Source organism: Scylla paramamosain, chromosome 12 (assembly GCF_035594125.1).
Source record: "Scylla paramamosain isolate STU-SP2022 chromosome 12, ASM3559412v1, whole genome shotgun sequence".
Lineage (NCBI taxonomy): Eukaryota > Metazoa > Arthropoda > Malacostraca > Decapoda > Portunidae > Scylla > Scylla paramamosain.
In genome coordinates, this window is record NC_087162.1 from 20,845,652 (window position 1) to 20,863,708 (window position 18,057).

The window sequence follows — 18,057 nt, forward strand, 5'->3', positions numbered from 1 at the left end:
GAGAGAGAGAGAGAGAGAGAGAGAGAGAGAGAGAGAGAGAGAGAGAATTTTATTGTCTGATTGACAATTTTTATTAAATCTTTAGATTTTTTTTACCCCTAAAAACATATTTCATCTATCTCTGCCAATAAGGTGGTGGCTTATGTTTGTATTTTTCAGGTTCAGATAGGTTGAGTACATTCACTCTCAAAAAATTATAGATATATCATAAGTATGAAAATTTTTCAGTTGAATATTTTTTTACACTGGAAACATGTGAAGATCAGCGAGTTGAAACCTCTCATTTTTAGTAGAAAATATATAATTTGAGTTTCGAATTCATATATAGGAGAAATTTACACCATGATTACTAAGATACCCTCTTTTAAATTTTAGAATATATTTTCAATGTATTATTTTTTGTTCTTCAATTTAAGAAGGTTTCTTCCGAGGTGGTAGTGGCGGGACAGCATTCACTGGTGGTGTGCCGCCGCCCCTCGGTCCCCTGAGCCCCGGGTCGCCGCGTCGCCATATTGTGCTGCTGTAATTCTTGGGAGGCTCTTCGCTCCCAAGACTCGTTTGTTCTTCTCCTTCGTGGATTTATCCCCTGACCCTACTAGTCTGTGTTCTGAAAGGATACAGAACCCATTTTCCTGTTTGTGGTGCGTAATGGCTTGCTAATCTGTCCAAGATGTGTGTTCTCGCTGTCAGGGGAGTGCAGGTCCCTCGCCTCGCCGCGGTGGTGCATGGACACGCCGCCTGCCATGGACAAGAAGGCCTTGCCCAGGCTGCCTCAGCTGCCTGCTAAGAGCGGCCCGGAAGGCACCGTCAAGGGTAAGACAGGTGCCCGTGGGCCGGGAAGGCGGAGAGGAGAGGGCGGGCGCCGCCATTTGTCGCCCGCCCTGGGGTTTGTTTTTGTCACACTTTGCCTGGTGGTGAGTGGCTGCAAGTTTATTTTATTTGTTGTTGTGTTGGTATGGCGGCGCGGACACCTGAGGGTGTGCAGGTGATCCGTGACATGGTGACACCCTGTCTGCTGCACCCTCCAGGTGCCCGCAGGGCCCCTCCACCTCAACTAAGTCAGGAATGTGCACCTGGTGACTGGCAGACTGACACCCCTGCCTTTTCATCATACACTACCCTGAATTTAGTGTGTTGGTCTTCAACAGTTCCTGAGTGACAGCAGCAGTGGCTGTAACAATTTACATGATTTCAATTGACTTACGGGTATGGTATCATTGCAGGGAAGTTAAGATAGGGAAGTGACAAGTGTAACAGTGGCATAAAAAAAAAAAAAATGAAAACCACCACACTCTGGTAAGTGTCCTGTCACACAATCATTTTCATTGATCTTAAATAAACACGACAATGACACACGGGCAAGCTGTCACTTCTCTGTGCATAAAATAATACCCATGTCATGTCGGTAGTAGATGAGCCACGGCAGCAGAAGGATGCATGCTTGGTGGGTTATTGGAAAGCAGAAACTTCCCTTGAGCCACATGCCATCTTTGTGGTCCCAGAGACATATAAAGGAAAAACGATGTGTAGAAAGACTGCCATATATTAAGTAATAACTGAGATGTTACAAAGGAATGCACGATGCCAGCATGTCTGCATAGTCCCGAGGCAGGCTGCAGACTCTGTGTGGGGAAGCTCCACAGTGATTGGAGATGTGTGTGGGTAACACTAAATTTGATATATTTTCTTATAAATAGTCATTTTTATAACAATTTTTCCTCAGCATTCAGTATGATTTGAATTATTCTTAACTATAACTTCTGGGGAGTTGAATGTTTTATTGGAAGGGAAAACAAATTTCCTGAAGAAGTGATTCCTTAGGGAAAAAAAGATTATTGGTACACATAAGAAGCTTTCAGAAAAAAATATTTTCATTGTTGCAATATATCTTGCATCTAAAGATATAGAAAATTTTTTATTTGGTGTATGACAGCTGGAATGCCTGCACATGACACCCATGACATCTTGTCTTGTTTTTCCTGGATCCTGCATTGTGGGATTGTACACCATGCTGCATTCTGTAAGGGCCATCTAGCAGCCTCCCAGTGGTCTAGTAATTGTGGTGGTATTTTCCATTTAAATAAGAATGCACAACAGACTTTTATTGTGTGACATAATAATAGTTAAGAAAAAAATGAATTAATTGAAATTATTAACCCTGTGATTCATAGTGGTTGTAGTCAGTTTGAATAATTGTCTTTCGTTATGTTGTCGATTTAAAGAGCTTCTTTAATACCAGTTCTTTTATTTATTTAATCAATGTAATTACTTATTTACTTATCAGTGTATATTTTATTTTCATTTTTTATCTTTTATTATTATTATATATATATATATATATATATATATATATATATATATATATATATATATATATATATATATATATATATATATATATATTTACATTTATTTTATTTTATCCCCCTATTCTATTGGACATCCAGAAAAGAAAATAATTAACAATTATTTTTAATTCTTTCTGTGGGTGAGTTGTCATAGAAGTATTCCAGTGGTATAAAGTGTGGTGCAGACCTTGCCTCGTGAAGTGTGTCTGAAGATTGTGTTATCTATCAAGGACCAAGGTGATGTCTGTACAGTGCCTTGTTTTCTTGGGTGGGAATGAACTTGTAGATTCTGTAAAGATAAGCAAGATGCTCATCTCCCACTGAGAAAGCCCAGAAATTTCTTTCATATCCATGCTTAATGCTCTCTCTCTCTCTCTCTCTCTCTCTCTCTCTCTCTCTCTCTCTCTCTCTCTCTCTCTCTCTCTCTCTCTCTCTCTCTCTCTCTCTCTCTCTCTCTCTCTCTCTCTCTCTCTCTCTCTCTCTCTCTCTCTCTCTCTCACACACACACACACACACACACACACACACACACACACACACACACACACACACACACACACACACACACACACACACACACACACACACACACACACACACACACACACACACACACCATTCCTTAACATTCCCTCCATGCTTCATGTTTTCATCCAAAATACATTTGTAATTGGTTCACACTTGTCCCTGAAGGAGAGGAAGAGATAGTGGCATATTCCTCACACACCCTTCAACTGTGATTGATGAGTGAACAGAAAAACACGGTTTTCACATGTCTTCTATCAACCATATCATATGTAAGATGAGCTAACACAGTGTTAAAAAAAAAAAAGTTGGAGCAAGCATTCAATTGCAGCTCAGTGGTATTTTCTTTGCAAAAGTGGTTTTCTACAGATACATTGTGGATAGCTTTTTTTTTTCATATTTGGTATCAATGATGACTTCAGGATTTTTTGCACTGAGACTAATTGTGATAATAGCTACCTCTTAAGCATTACAAAAGTACTTTGATGCATAGCTTTTCCTAATTTTTTATTATATGTATATAATCTTAGTAACAGAATGGATGGTATGTTAATGTTATAATTCTTTGGTGGTGTGTAATTATCACAAGTTTAGTTTGGATTGCATTTTAACATGTTGCTAATATTTTTATTTTTTTATTTTTTTTTTATGTAGGAAGGAAACCAGAGAGAAAAAAAAAAAAGTGCACTGAGATGCTGGTCCCTGAATAGGATCCAAAGTGGTAGTAAAAAGAATATGTACATTTGGCATTTGGCAAGTTGGTACAAACTGTTCACCTCTGAGATTTGGTAGATGGCCAGTGAGACCTTGCATGCCTGTCAGTCTCCAACTATAATGTGTTGGCCTTAAATACCCTAAATTTTCATAATGACAAAGGTAATTGGGAATATTTAAATTAAGCAGATTCTCTTGAATGCTGTTATTGACCCATTTTTAGTGTTATTGGTATCTTGTTTCTCTCTGTAGACTATGGAGGGAAGAAGTATGTGGGCCAGTGTGCCCGCAAGAGGGAGTTTGACCGTCCCGACCCGGGGAAGAAGCCGGTGGCCGGGCGCGGTGGGAGGGCGGGCCAGCGCTATGTCCGTCCCAGGGAGAAGATGGGTGGCAAGGTACTGTAATTATTTGTTTTGAAATAATAGTAAGTTTGACTTTAATTTTGAACTGAACTCCATACCTCCCACTCCTGCAGATGTTTGTATAGAGGGTGATGAATAATCACAGGTGTGGGAATATTTGTCACCAAGCCAGAAGGTTGCCTTGCCAACCTCTGACAACAAGGGAGGCCTAGTGTTGGGCATGTATAAGCAAACGAGGCTGTATTCACAGAGTTTTCAGCAGTTCCTAGACTAGACATTTTCACAATGTGTATCACCCTTACTGAAGAAAGTTCACAATGATATATTGGATTACTAGAGGAAGTAAGTGCACATTGAAATCAATCTTGTATATTGATCTTTATTCATTACCTAGATCTGTAAGCTTAAACAAGCAAATAATGTGAATGCTATATTGTGGATGAGTAAATGAACAATAGGTTGTTCTGTGCTGTCAGCTTTGAGATGCACTGTGCTTCCTTTCATTTTGCTGTGGATGAATAGTGAAAGACTTTAAACACTTTATATTCTTATTTTCCTCTACTAACAGTGAATACAGTTGTGAAGGATGAATTTTGGCTATTTTGTTTGTTTGTTTATTCATTTATCTGTTCTATGTACTAGATGGCTATCACTCCTAAAAAAAGGATAAGAATATAGAGGAAAGGCTTCCTATTCTTTTGATTTGAAAGTTTAGAATAATTGGGAAAACTTAGAGAGGAAATATGATTTGTTGTGATTATTTTTACAGGTAGAGTCTGGTGGACCACAATCGGAATCTGGGTCACTCTACTCTGCAGGTAGCAAAAAGCAGAATATTGCCCACCTGCTGGACTGGTGGGGCCCTGGACATAGGGCCCAGAGTGGCGGTGGGAGAGGTGCCAGAGTGAGGCGCCACTCCAGCCATGTCCCTAAGTACAGCAAGGAGCACTACCTGCAAGCCAAGTGAGTGTGTTATTTGAACCTTGGATGTTATTTTAAGTTTCCCTTAGGAGGTTGTTTTTCAGTATTTTTATTTAATTTTTCATTGGGTGTCTCTTGTTATTTTCAGTTTCCTTTAAGAGGTTGTTTTTGAATAGTTTTTTTTTTTCCCTTCTTACAATTGAGTGTCTCCTTTTGTTCAGCTGCCAGTTTGTGGTGGATGACTCTGAGGACTACTCCATCTACTCTGCCAATCAAGACCTTTTAGTGGAGTGGAAGTATGTGGAGGAGGTGCGACTGCATGTCTCCATGGCACCATCCTGCCCCATCTGCCTCCACCCTCCCACTGCTGCCAAGGTGTCGTCACTCATCCTTGTTCAACTTTAATGGATTTTATTTTTATTCACATATTTATTTATTTTGTTTATTTTTTTAGGAATTATTCACAAGTTCATATTGCAAATGGATAGATAAAAGTACAAATCTCACCATTATTTTTTATTATTTGTAAATATTCTTACTTCAAAATCTGAAATGTGTATCAAATCAAGAGATTTGTGAATTATACTTTTTGTATACATACTGTTAAAAATCATCTATATTTTTAAGATGCAGCATACACAAAACTAGAGAAGCTTTTCAGCATGTGTGGATGAAATGAGAAAAGTCACAGAAAAAAGTGGAAATAGAGCCATTTTATAACATTTGTTGTAAAAGCTTAACAGTTTGGTGTGGACATTGCAGTTTCTAAGCATGGCTGCATCCTGATATGATGATGGAACAACTCTAGTAGTCCAGAAATATAATAAGGATAATGCCTGCTGTGGATTGTTGCTGGTGCAGCAGTAAATCTGCATCATTTGTATACAATTTTATGTATGTCACTTAGATACAAAAGCTTCAACAATGAAATATTTTTACATGATATTTTCATTGTAGGTTACCCGCTGTGGTCACATCTACTGCTTCCCGTGTATCCTTCATTACCTCGCTCTCTCAGATAAGAAGTGGCGCAAGTGTCCCATCTGTTATGAACCCATAGGCAAGGAAGATCTTAAGAGGTAGGCAGGGGTGTCTTTTTGGTACAAGTATTCAAGTTGGTTCAAATTCTTTCGCAAAACATTCTGGACTAAGCAGTTTATCATCAAGTGTACAATTAAAGATATTGTATTTGTAAGTTAGTTCCAGTAGTGTTTGAAGCAACTTGCAGCATTCTTACATGTATGAACATTGTAGCATTGTGTGTCTGGTTTTCCAGTATGTTAGAGTAATCAGTCAGTCCTTGGTGATAAATGCTGTTGTGAGATATCCATAATTCAATATATTTATTTTTTACTCATTGAGAATAAACTTAACTTCAAAAGTTATGGTGAGGGACTAGATGGTCAATGATAGCTTATTGTTGTATATAAAATATTTGATAGGCTTTTTGTTTATTTAATGTATACTTTCCTTGTCAGTGTGTGGCTTTTTATTTATTTAATGTATACTTGTCAGTGTGGTTGCCATCTGCCACAAGGAATTTGCCATTGGAGAGGAGGTGGAGCTGCAGTTGATGCGTCGTGAACGGGACTCTCTCTTACCTGTGCCAGTCACTGCCTTCTCACAAGAAATCATTGCCCAGCCTCCCCGCTTGAGTCACCCAACTGCTGCCACACCTTATGCCAAACTTTTGGTAGCATCTAAAGAAGAGGCAAGTCTTAAAATTTAATTTAACATGTTATTGTTTACAAATTTCTAATTTTCTGCAAGTGCCCATACAGTTGAGTGAAAAGAAATGGAACTGGTTTTAGTTTTATATAGCAAGAAGGCTCTAGAGTAAAGAGATATTAAGTAATAGATGTATATTTCAGGTGAAGTCTTTTATTGTGGCTAGAGAACAGCGTGAACTAGAACAACAACTGGAGGAAGAAGGAGACCAGCCTGAAGCTTGCTTCTTGGAGGAAGCCCTTGGTCTTCTCCGAGTTCGCCAGGAAGCCCTAAGTGGTGATGCCACCCCTGAAGCATGTAAACCTCCACTTGAGGAAGGGATGGAGGCCATGTCTCTCTCTAGTCCAGATGAGTTATCATCCAGTGAGAGTTTGTTGTCCTTTGAGGAGGTCCTTAGTCCTGTGTCTCCGGTGGAAGGTGAAGTTTGTCCTATGCCTGATGACCCTCAGCCTCAAGGCCAGCAAGAAGAGGCCCCTCAGTCTACCATCACTGTGCAGGATTTGGACATCTCTCAGCTGCAGCCAGTCAACACCACCAATCCTGGAGGACAAGTAAGCACAACATTATTTTAAACTTTAGGCTCGTGTAATCATTCGTGATAAATTTTATTATAAAACTTTCCTCTCTTGTAGAAGCCCACTTGGGAAAAGTAAGGATAAGGTAAAGTAGTGCATGTGTAAGAGGTGTTTGTGCTTTAACAAGTGAGAAAGGAATATTTGGATTGGAAGGAGTGGAGACACTTATGTCTTAGCCAAATCCTTGGGGGATGGTCCCAGTGAGAATTGGGCATCAAGAAATAGATAGATTAGCAGATATGGAAAATGACCCATGGCTACACTTAAGTATGTGCTAATATATTTGAGTGATGACTTTAATTTGCAGAGAAGAGTATTGAGAAGAATAAGTAGAGACTAATTTGCTGTGGCCTTTGGAACAAACTGGATTTGATTAATATTTGATAGGAATATTTAAAATGGCTAAATTACTGCAGGTGCAGCGCAATACTCCAAAGGCCACATTCTACTTCTACCAAGCCAGCAATGGAGCACACATCTACCTTCATGCCCTCAATGTGCAGATGTTGGTGCATGAGTATGGTGCCCTGGAGAACTGCCCTCATATCATCAAAGCCAAGGTGGTAGAAAAGGTGAGGCTTGCATCTTATCTGGTCTTCTCTTTGCCCACATTTTAATATTTTTGATAAGTGGTTTCTTTGTTTTTTGTAGCATAGTTCACTATTCAGTCTATCTCTGTGGGATAAAGTAGAAATATATGAGAGATGTAGTAGAAAGATATGAAGATATATGGAGACATTGTTAAGTTAAACTGTTAAATCACTCCAAAATACACACACACATGAGAGAGAGAGAGAGAGAGAGAGAGAGAGAGAGAGAGAGAGAGAGAGAGAGAGAGAGAGAGAGAGAGAGAGAGAGAGAGAGAGAGAGCAGGACTGCTAGCTTTCTTCCTGCAGGATCTCATAAAAAAAAATGGGAGGACAAGGTTGATGTATAGGACTAGGAGGTTGAAACTCATTGATTTAGGTCCTTACCTGCTGTGAGCAAGGTGCACCAGGGCTGGTGTGTGAATGGAGGCTAGCCTAATTTTTTATTTACCTAGCTAGGGAATCCAAGACTAGGTTGTAAGCCAGTTGCAGTAAGTATTATACCAAGTGTACATTTTGTATTGATCTTATTTTTCATTTAATATTTTTGGATCTGTGTATTTAGGCACAGGATTGCTTACAGGGATTCTGATTTTGTCCTTTTTCTTTCCCTCTCAGGAGACGGTGGCAATGACTGAAGAGCTGCGAATGCGGCTGAGGTATTTAAGACACCTGCCAGTCACTTGTAATTTTGATGTGGTTGAAGTAACTCTTCGTACTCCTCATGTGTCAAAGGCTACCATTGCATTGTTCCAGGTATGTGTGCATGGACCATTGATTATTAGAAAACCTGTTGTTCAAAAAGTATCTTGAATGCTAGAGAAAAACAAGAGGTTTGCATATTATACTGCAATATAATTTCCTTTAAAGTAGGATCCTTGATACTCAGTGTATTATACACTAAGTCATTGTCCTTCCTTCTGAAAGTCTTGTTTTGGAGTAGCTTTTTTTTCATGTTCCTCTTGGCTCTCAAGAGTCAGGATCCTTTCTATAGCATGTTTAACTGAGAAATGGCCAGGTATCACAAGGAGCCATGTCTGCATGGTGCATATAAAGAAATACTTTAGCTCTAAAGTCTGGATCAAAAGTGAAGAACAGGTCATGGCATCATGATGTAACTGCCAGTCACAGGTGTTCAATTCGTGCAGTCTTTTGTGCCAACCTTAATCTGAAAGACACTATATGCTCAATAGTTTAGCCACCTGCTGCACATATGTGATACAGTGCACTGTGGTAGTATTTGTCAAGGTGTCTTTTAGCACTGGAGAAATTGAATAGATGCAAAAACTGAACCCTGTTCTAAGATTTTTCACTTGTCACCAGTTTTCATATAGGCTGGATCACCATTGACAACCCTGCATGGCTCGTGTGATGTCAGGGTGGAGCTTTTGTTGATTATGTTAAGGTAACTTCAGATAAAATTTTGCAGCAGCTTTGCATAGATCATGATCATCTTTTAGAATGGCTGTTGGAAAACTATGACTATAGAATGGCTGTTGGAAAACTGACTAATCATCCCAATGTCATTAACCATTTCTTAGTCAACTGTCAGTCTTTAATGATCAGGTTGTGCATTTGGTCATTATAGTATGGATTTTATAGGTTTTTGGTGGTCAAACAAAGTGCTTAATGCAGGTAAACTTAGTTACATGGCTTTTATTATCTTGGACTTGTTCTCTGTCCTTTCTTATTTAACTTGCTTTACTTCCCCATGATATGTTTACAGTAAGAGCATAAACAAAGAGGAAGAACTATTGGTTATTATCAATTCATATTGATAATTCAGGTGCTTGCATAGGCAGACTAGCTTGCCCCTTAAAGAAGTCAAGTTGCACCTCACTACACACACACACAGTCAATGCAAGGAGTCACAAAAGGATATTGACAAGATACATGCATGGAGCCAAAGATGGAAGCTAGAATTTAATGCCAGAAAAATGCCACGTGTTGGAAATAGGAAAAAGTAGAGAGAGACACCTTCATGGAATTACAAAATGGTAAGAGAGATAATAACAAAAAGTAATGAAAAAAATATTTGGGAGTAATGATCCAGAACACACCATCACCTGAAAGGTACATAAACACAGCTTGTTAACAAACATTAGAGTGGCATTTAACTATTTAGGTAAAGAAATTATGAAAATTATAACAGGCATATGACCTTGGAATATGCAGCAGTGGTTTGGGCTCCACATAGAAAAAAAAAAATGGAAATAGGAAAGAATACAGAGGATAGCAACAAAGATGGTACCAGAATTGAAAGACTTTAACTGAAGAAAGACTTGAAGAGATGGGATTACCAGCACTACAAGACAGAAGAGAAATAGGAGACCTGATAACAATGTACAAATTTGTAAACAATATAAAGAGAATAGACAGAAATGACTTGGTACCACGGATGGAGGAGGGAGAGAGACGGACAAGGAGGCATGGGAAGAAAATAAAGAAGAGTGGATATTTAAGCGACATCAAGAAATATAGCTTCCTGTATCAAATTATTGAAATCTGGAATGATTTGAAGGAAGAGGTGGTTTTAGCACTGTACACATGTTTAAAGAGAAATTGCATAAATATGGTACTAGAGACAGGACAAAATGAGCTTTGGCTCATGTCCTGTACAATACTAGTTGAACACACACACACACACACACACACACACACACACACACACACACACACACACACACACACACACACACACACACACACACACACACATTGAATATCAATTGCTATTTTCATCATTGTGTACATGAATATCAATTGCTATTTTCATCATTGTGTACAGGATCAAATAGATGCAAGGAAGCGGAAAAGAAACAAGCGAGCTCGGGAAGAGCGAAAAATTGAGAAGCGAGTGCAGGCTGAAGAAGATCGTATGATGGGACGCTCCAAGGGGGCCACGAACATCAAGATAGAATCCTTAAAACAGTTCCCTTCTTTCACTGAAGATTTTCCTGCCAGGTAAGCATATTTGTGTAAATTAATGTGGGTATAGTGAGGACTGCTATACATGCATATGATGACATGCTGTGGCATTATACAAAAAATATTTGTATTTTGCTTTGTGTTAACTTCTAAGTATATCCTTTGGCTACATGTCACCACAGTCTAGCTTCCTGAATTAATTTTCCATAGAAAAATGTAGTATCTATCAATTCACTTGCTTCTAGAACCACCAATGAAGTAAACGAAGGTGGTGGTGGTGGTTATGAGGGTGCTGGCAATGAGCTGAGCTCCAGCCCCAACAATGAGGCTCTGGGCTCTTCAGCTCCAAACACCATCACTACTGGCATGTCATTTGCAAAGGTAAAGGACTTGGTCATTTAAGTATTAGCAACATAATTAATGGAAGCTGTTGATACCAACAGTTTGTATTAAGTATTTTATAAAAACTTGTATATTTTCCAGATGATTCGTGAAGGACAGTCAAAACCATCCCATCCAAGCAGTGAGTCAGTGGACATACGTGGTGTGGCCTGGCCCACCCTTGGAGGACCTACTCCCAAGAATGACCGGTCAGCTTCCTTGAAGAGCTCTGGTAAGTTAGATATCTAAGTTCAGAATGGGAGGAGGCTTAATGCTTCTTATAGAGAATATAACTACATTTCTGCTCCAAAATAGTTTAGACTTTGTAACACTAATTAAGCAAATACAATAATTCAAAATCTATATTTGGCAGTTACCCAGAGTTAATTTCTTGAAAAAAAAAAAGTTTTAAACTTTCACAACAGCATCAAAGACATTCATTCAAGCTTTTCAGTCATTGGTAACCTACTTCATTAAATTCATATTAACTTCTTTAACCTTAGTTCCTGATTTTGTATTTTGGATATTTGAAAAACACTGTACTCCTCAAAACCAAGAATATCCAGGAGCTGTGGAGTGGAGCAGACATTCTCTCTGGTCTAATTTGTTAATGATATAAACCAGGTGTTGGTTCAGCTGGACGTGGCTGGGAGTCTAGAAGCCGGGTGAGTGAATCTTCATGTGGTAATTGTACTGAAGATGATGAAGAGATGGCTGCACCTCCAGAGTACCGGCATGCCTTCAGTAATGCCATGGCTAAGGCACTTGATGCTGCTGCCGCTGCTAAGAAGTCTGCAGGTGGGTACTTTAACACTCATACATTTCATAGTTTTGTGCTCATTAGTTGGTATGAAGCACAGTCGTTTCTTGCACACTCATAGCTTTCTTATCCTTTGTTGTATCATTCTCTTCTTTGTAGCTTGTCTCTCTTATACTTGAGTTTCTTGCATTCAGAGCTTTCTTATCCTTTGTTGTATCATTATCTTCATTATCTTCTTTGTAGTTTGTCTCTCTTATACTTCTCTGCATATATGATTCCTGCTGAAATTTATAGAACATTAACACTGTTCTCATTAATTCTAGAAATGTTATTAATGGTCATTAATTTTTCCCTTAAAGGATAATTCAAAATATTCATGATTACAGATGAAGAAGTAAAGGATGGAGGCAAGAAAGGGAAAAATAAGAAGAAACAGAAGAAAGTCCTTCTGTTCTCATCTGGAGGTTTGAACTGACAAGTTCTGTGGAATGATCTGGTTAAGGAATATTAACCAGTTTCAAGATTTTTGAAGTTGCTGCATTATACAACCACTTGTTTCTTTTCTTACATTTAACTTATCAAAGCATTATTGATCATATGGTTATTATGCTCATGGTAATAACTGCAGTGTAGTTTTGGTTATTATTTTGTCAGTTATTTGCTTTCTTGGAAATGCTCTAATTAGTATATTTGTTTTAATGGACGTTGTCTCTAAGTTACTTAGGAATCTGTACTGTATTTATGGAAATGCTGTGTTGTTGCCATCAAGTTTCCCTATGACTGCATTTCAGAATTGTAACATTGCTGAGCTACTGTTGAATGCAAACTTCCTGGTGTTTTGGATTAAATATATGAAGTTGAGTTTCTCTACTGCTTGTCTAATGAAAACATAAAAGCAATGTTAAAGTGTGCTACTGCATGATTTTTAAAGTCTTTCTGATGGCATGGTTATGCACTTTAAATGCAGAAATTAAAATAGTGCATTAATTTTAATTTCCAAAGCATTGATGTCAAATGTGGGTTTTGTTTCTCTAGGATACCAAAAAAGTTAATACCTGTGGCATTCAGTAGACCAGTGTCATAATTTTGCTTTGAGTGGATGCTGATGATTCCAAACACCTCCATGCTGTCCCTCTGTTCCTTACAAACCTGAAATATAACATTCAGGTAGCATGTTGAAAGAAAAGCTGAAACATGCAGTACCTGTTGCTTATTTAGTCAATAAACCATAAAAAAACTCAAACAAACATAGTTTAATGAGCTTCATGACTTTATATTTACAATAGCAAGTGTGTGGCAGCATGCACAAAAATGAAGGGAGAAGGAAGTCCTGTGCATTCCCAGGTCAAAATGTGTACTTATTCAGAAAAATTATCTATCCCTTGAACCCGGACTTAACACAGACCTTGTGGGCAACTGAGAGAAGTACTATTATCTGACAGCCAAAATATTCTTCACTAGGCCATGAGGAAAAGGACAAGTTGTTTACCAAAACACAAAACAATCATATCAAAGTGTAACCATGAAACAGTAACTATAAAATATTATGTCTAGGTTCACCAAGTCACTAATATTATGTGACTTTAATTATAATTAGGTGACTTGGTGTACCTAGACATAATACTTTATAGTTACTGTTAATGTTTACTCCCTGAAGGGTTGGACATCCAGGAAAAGACGTGGAAAAGTGCAGGGTGACAGAACAGAACCCTGAAGAATACCACTGTTAATAGATTTAGAAGAACAGTGACTCTGCCACAGCAGCAATAGAACAGTCTGAAAGAAAACTTGAGGTTACAAAGAGATGGATAGAAGTTGTAGGAGGGTAGTTTGGAAATCAAAGCTTTGTGCTCAACTCTATCAAAAGCTTTTGATATATCTAAGGCAACAGCAAAAGTTCCACCAAAATCTCTAAAAGAGGATGACCAAGACTTGGTAAGGAAAACCAGATCACCAGTAGAGCAGCCTTGATGGAACCCATACTGGCAATCAGATAGAAAGTTGTGAAGTGGTAGATGTTTAAGAATCTTTGTTGAGGGCTGATTCAAAAACTTTAGATAGGCAAGAAATTAAAGCAATAAGACTAGTTTGAGGGATTAGAATGGTCACTCTTTTAAGGAACAGGCTAAATGTATGCAAACTTCCAGCAAGAAGGAAAGGTAGATGTTGATAAACATGTTGATAAACAGAGTTCAAAGAGTTTGACTTGGCAAGGTGCAAGCACCATGAAAGATTTTGACATTTCTATTAATGAAGGAGTTTTTGGCTAGTTGAAAAACAGACTTGGCATGATTCTGGGCAGAAATATAAAGTGAATGAGATTCAGGTGATGGAAGGCTCAAGTACCTTTTATGGGCCACCTCTCTTATCATGTATAGCATGAAAACAGTTTGTGTTAAACCAAGGTTTGGAAGGTTAAGGTCAAGAGAGATGCCTCCATGCCAGACACTATCGCCTCTGTTGTGCACTCAGCACAGATATAGGTCTCTGACATAGAAGCAGTAGTCATTCCAAGGAAAATCAGCATAACACTTCCTCAGGTTACCCCAATTAGCAGAGGCAAAATGTCAGAGGCACCTTCGCTTTGGGGGATACTGAGGAGGGACTGCAGCAATAAGACAAGATAGAGATACGAGATTGTGATCTGAGGAGCCCAATAGTGAAGATAGGATAACAGCATAAGCAGAAGGATTAGAGGCTGAGAAAAAATCAAGGAATGTTAGGCGTATTTCCATGACGGTCAGGAATATGAGTAGGGTGTTACACCAGTTGCTCTAGGTCATGGAAGATAGGAAGTTCACCAGGATGGTCAGTGAATGTAGAGGAAAGACAAAGCTGGTGGTGAACATTGAAGCTTCCAAGAATGGAGATGTCTGCAAAAGGGAAGAGAATCAGTATTAGAATCACTTTAGAAGTTAAGTATTCAAAGAATTTCTTGTAGTCAGAGGAGCTAGGTGAGAGGTATACAGCACAGATGAACATAGTTTGAGAGTGACTCTGTAGTTGTAGCCAGATGGTGGAAAACTCAGAAAATTCAAGAGCATGGGCACAGGAGCAGGTCAAGTTGTTGCGCACATAAATGCAACATCCTACTTTGGACTGAAAATGAGGACAGAAAAAGTAGGAGGAAACAGAAAAGGGGCTACTGTCTCTGGCCTTAGACACTTGTATTTCAGTGAAGAAAAGCTGAGGTTTAGTAGAGGAGAGGTGGTGTTCTCCAGATTGAAAATTAGATCTAAGACTGAATGTTGCAGAAGTTAATGAAGAAAAGGTGAGGGGGATGTAAAGACACTTAGGATCATGATCATACCAGAAGAAAAGTCCGACCTGGGGACATTTGTGGTCCCCTCCCCAAATGGGGATTCTGAGGCTGGTGTAGGAGTCGCCATATTACTTTGGAATTTTGAGTGAAGGGTGTGTGTGTAGTTAGGTGCATGTAGTTTTGTGTAAAGAAGGAGTTGTCTTTAGAGGACAGGCTGTGACTGCCCCCTTGTGTTGTGAGACATAAAAGGGAAATGTTCAGTGAGGTCACAGCTGGGTTTGATGATAAGTTCACAGCACCCCCTGATCCAGTGCTTCAAACCTCACTGGCAATTTCTGCTGTAGGGCCCATCAGCGGAACTGGCTTACCCTTGCTTCATTATAATGGATGAGTTGCCTTCCCCACACCTGAACTGATCAGTTAATCAGACAAAATGCAGGAGAATCTCCTGATGTGGCTGTCCAGGCTGTCTCTGTTCATACATTTGTTTACAATTCTTTTCTACTCATCTATCTTTATTACAAGCTACCACTCATATTTGCTCCAGAGACATCCCTCTTGAATGTAATACTCTTTTCCATTGTTTCTTACATGCCCATACCACTGTAACACCCTTGCTTTTTTCAATCAGTCACCTCTCTTCTTTGAATCCAATAAGTATGTATGCAAAAATCACATTCTGAATGTTGTAAGTATTACAATAATTATGTTAAAATTACAGGAGGAAAAATTACCAACCATTGTGAAAGGATAAGCAAAACTGACAACCCAAGTCTCTACAGCAGCTATTCACCACTTCACCTAATAATGGCCATTTGAGTGCTACAGATTTTAAGTGCACATTCCTTTTTAATGGCCAGCCAGATATTTACTGTCCCATCAGTGTAGCATGTGACACTGTCCCCATTTCAGAAGGGGTCATTATTATGTGGGAGTTGCTGGTCATGTCAGCATGACCAACTCCACACCAGTTAGTCACAAATTCTACTTGTAAAGCAAATTACATTTAAAAATCAGTCTTTCCTTATGTAAATACAAACATATTCATCTAACCTGAATTAAATTTTCACACAAACTTCCTTACACATATACAATAACAATAAAAACAATAAAAACAATAATAATAATAATAATAATAATAATAATAATAATAATAATAATAATAATAATAATTAACAGAGCAGAGGAACAGCTCTTCCCTCGAGCTATAAAGTCTTTCCTGGGCTTACTGTTCACCTTTTCTGCCCAAAAACCTATGAAATTTCTCTCTAAAGTGGAAAAGGAAAAGGTTTTTAAATAACTATGCATATTATGAAGAATAAAGAAGCTGCAGAGCGCCCACTGTCACAGGGCTGGGTGTGATGCAGTGATGAAGGCCATTTCCATACTTAGTACAATTCCACTCAATAATCTTGGAATGTCTTAGTGCATGTGATATTAGTAAGGCTGCGAGTAGTGGCCGTTTCGCCATCTGAGACTGGCCCAGCTTTATTTTGGCTCTTACCCGCTACAACAGTGATTTTCAAAATGTTAGCCGCGGAGCAGAAGTGCGCCGCGTAATTTTCATGGATAGGTATACACTGTACTGAGTGTAGAGTTGGTGCGCCGTCAAAGACATATATAATTAGTGCGTCAATAAGCAATGAAGTCTGAGAACCTCTGCCCTACAGTGTTGGGGATTTTGTGGTGGGGAAAGTTAAAATAGGGCAAGGGGAAAAAAATGAAAATTAAGACCAGATGCAGTCCTTAGTTACAGGCACTTGAAGCGCTAAGGGATGCGGTGTGCTGGTTTGGGGAGGAAGGGGTGTAAACTCCTCTTGTAGTGACAGGAATCGTCAAGGCCTCGATGGAAAGTTTCCTCGATATTATCATTCTACTATGTCAAAAGCTCTCTAGTGAAAATTTTCAGTAAAAAGAGGTAAGGTTTAATTGCATCTTAATCCGAAAAAAAAACACCGGTTCTAACTTCCAATGCTGCTGAAAAATAGGGATACCTAAAATTCAATATAACGATTATTTCTGTTTGTCGAGCTATTCAAAACAAGATATACACGATGATGCTTAAGAACTGCTGGACGCTATTCAACGAAACACTATCACCCCTGCACTGCACATCAACACGCCCCGCTCAGCATTTTCCCCTCCCTTGGATCAGCCTGGGACCATAGGTACTCAAACACTTCTGCGCCGCACCGCCACCTCTTTCAAAAGACTAAGTTAAGGATTTTTTTTTTCTTTTTATGGTTCTTGCGGCAGATTAACAAGCTTTCTTTATTATGAACAGGAAAACACCCTTGTGAATCCGGCTAATCATCTGTGGCCTTTGAAAATTGTCGCAGAGTGCACAAAACTTCTGAATACTGACCCTGGCAGATGCGACCAAAATATGAACTGTGGGGAGATGCTATTCTAGTCTGTTATCTGTCCCTTTATAAATTATTTCGACCTATTTGATAATTCCTTGCTCTGCTAAAGCATGGCCCCTGTCTCTTTGACGGATGCTGCCTGTTAATTACCTCACACCCTAACACGCCCAGAGCACAGGTGTGTCTTAACGTGGTGCTAAAGGGATGCAGGTGGTGAGTGGCGTCCACAAGTGTAGGGAACTCCCGAATATTCCGTCAGGAGTGGACGATTGCCTGCTAGGACCTAAGACGCGGAAGGACTTGCCACCCGCTCTTCATCCTCCTACCGTGTGGTGGTTCGTTGCTCCGAGTAGGGGTGCTTCGAGGGTGACGGGCGGGTTGCGCATCGCCTCTTACCCTGAAAAAAAAAATAAATAAATAAAAAATAAATAAATAAAATAAAATAAATAAATAAATAAAATAAATTAATAAATAAAATAAATAAATAAAATAAATAGATACGTAAATACGCAAATAGAAATCAAGTAGGTAAATAAAATAAATAAATAAATAAAAAAAAATAAATAAACGATGTCTAGTCTTAAAGTCGGCTCAACAATG

At 38.9% G+C, this 18,057-nt stretch overlaps 1 protein-coding gene and 1 long non-coding RNA gene across 2 annotated transcripts; one reads left to right on the top strand and one right to left on the bottom strand.

The window, feature by feature from the left end:
- Positions 1-437: 437 nt before the first annotated feature.
- On the top strand, positions 438-13,076 carry LOC135105846 (E3 ubiquitin-protein ligase RNF10-like). Its single transcript, XM_064014466.1, has 14 exons — positions 438-813; positions 3,840-3,982; positions 4,719-4,912; positions 5,092-5,245; positions 5,828-5,949; positions 6,386-6,581; positions 6,742-7,149; positions 7,590-7,745; positions 8,379-8,516; positions 10,549-10,724; positions 10,934-11,069; positions 11,172-11,301; positions 11,694-11,867; positions 12,216-13,076. Exons 1-14 carry the CDS (start codon positions 726-728, stop codon positions 12,302-12,304), a joined length of 2,304 nt encoding a protein of 767 aa, XP_063870536.1. The 5' UTR covers positions 438-725; the 3' UTR covers positions 12,305-13,076.
- Positions 11,956-17,776, bottom strand: LOC135105847 (uncharacterized). Its single transcript, XR_010271030.1, has 3 exons — positions 17,608-17,776; positions 12,885-12,978; positions 11,956-12,110 (listed from the first exon to the last, which is right to left on the bottom strand). It is a non-coding gene; the product is annotated as an uncharacterized LOC135105847 (long non-coding RNA).
- Between the last annotated feature and the right edge of the window lie 281 nt (positions 17,777-18,057).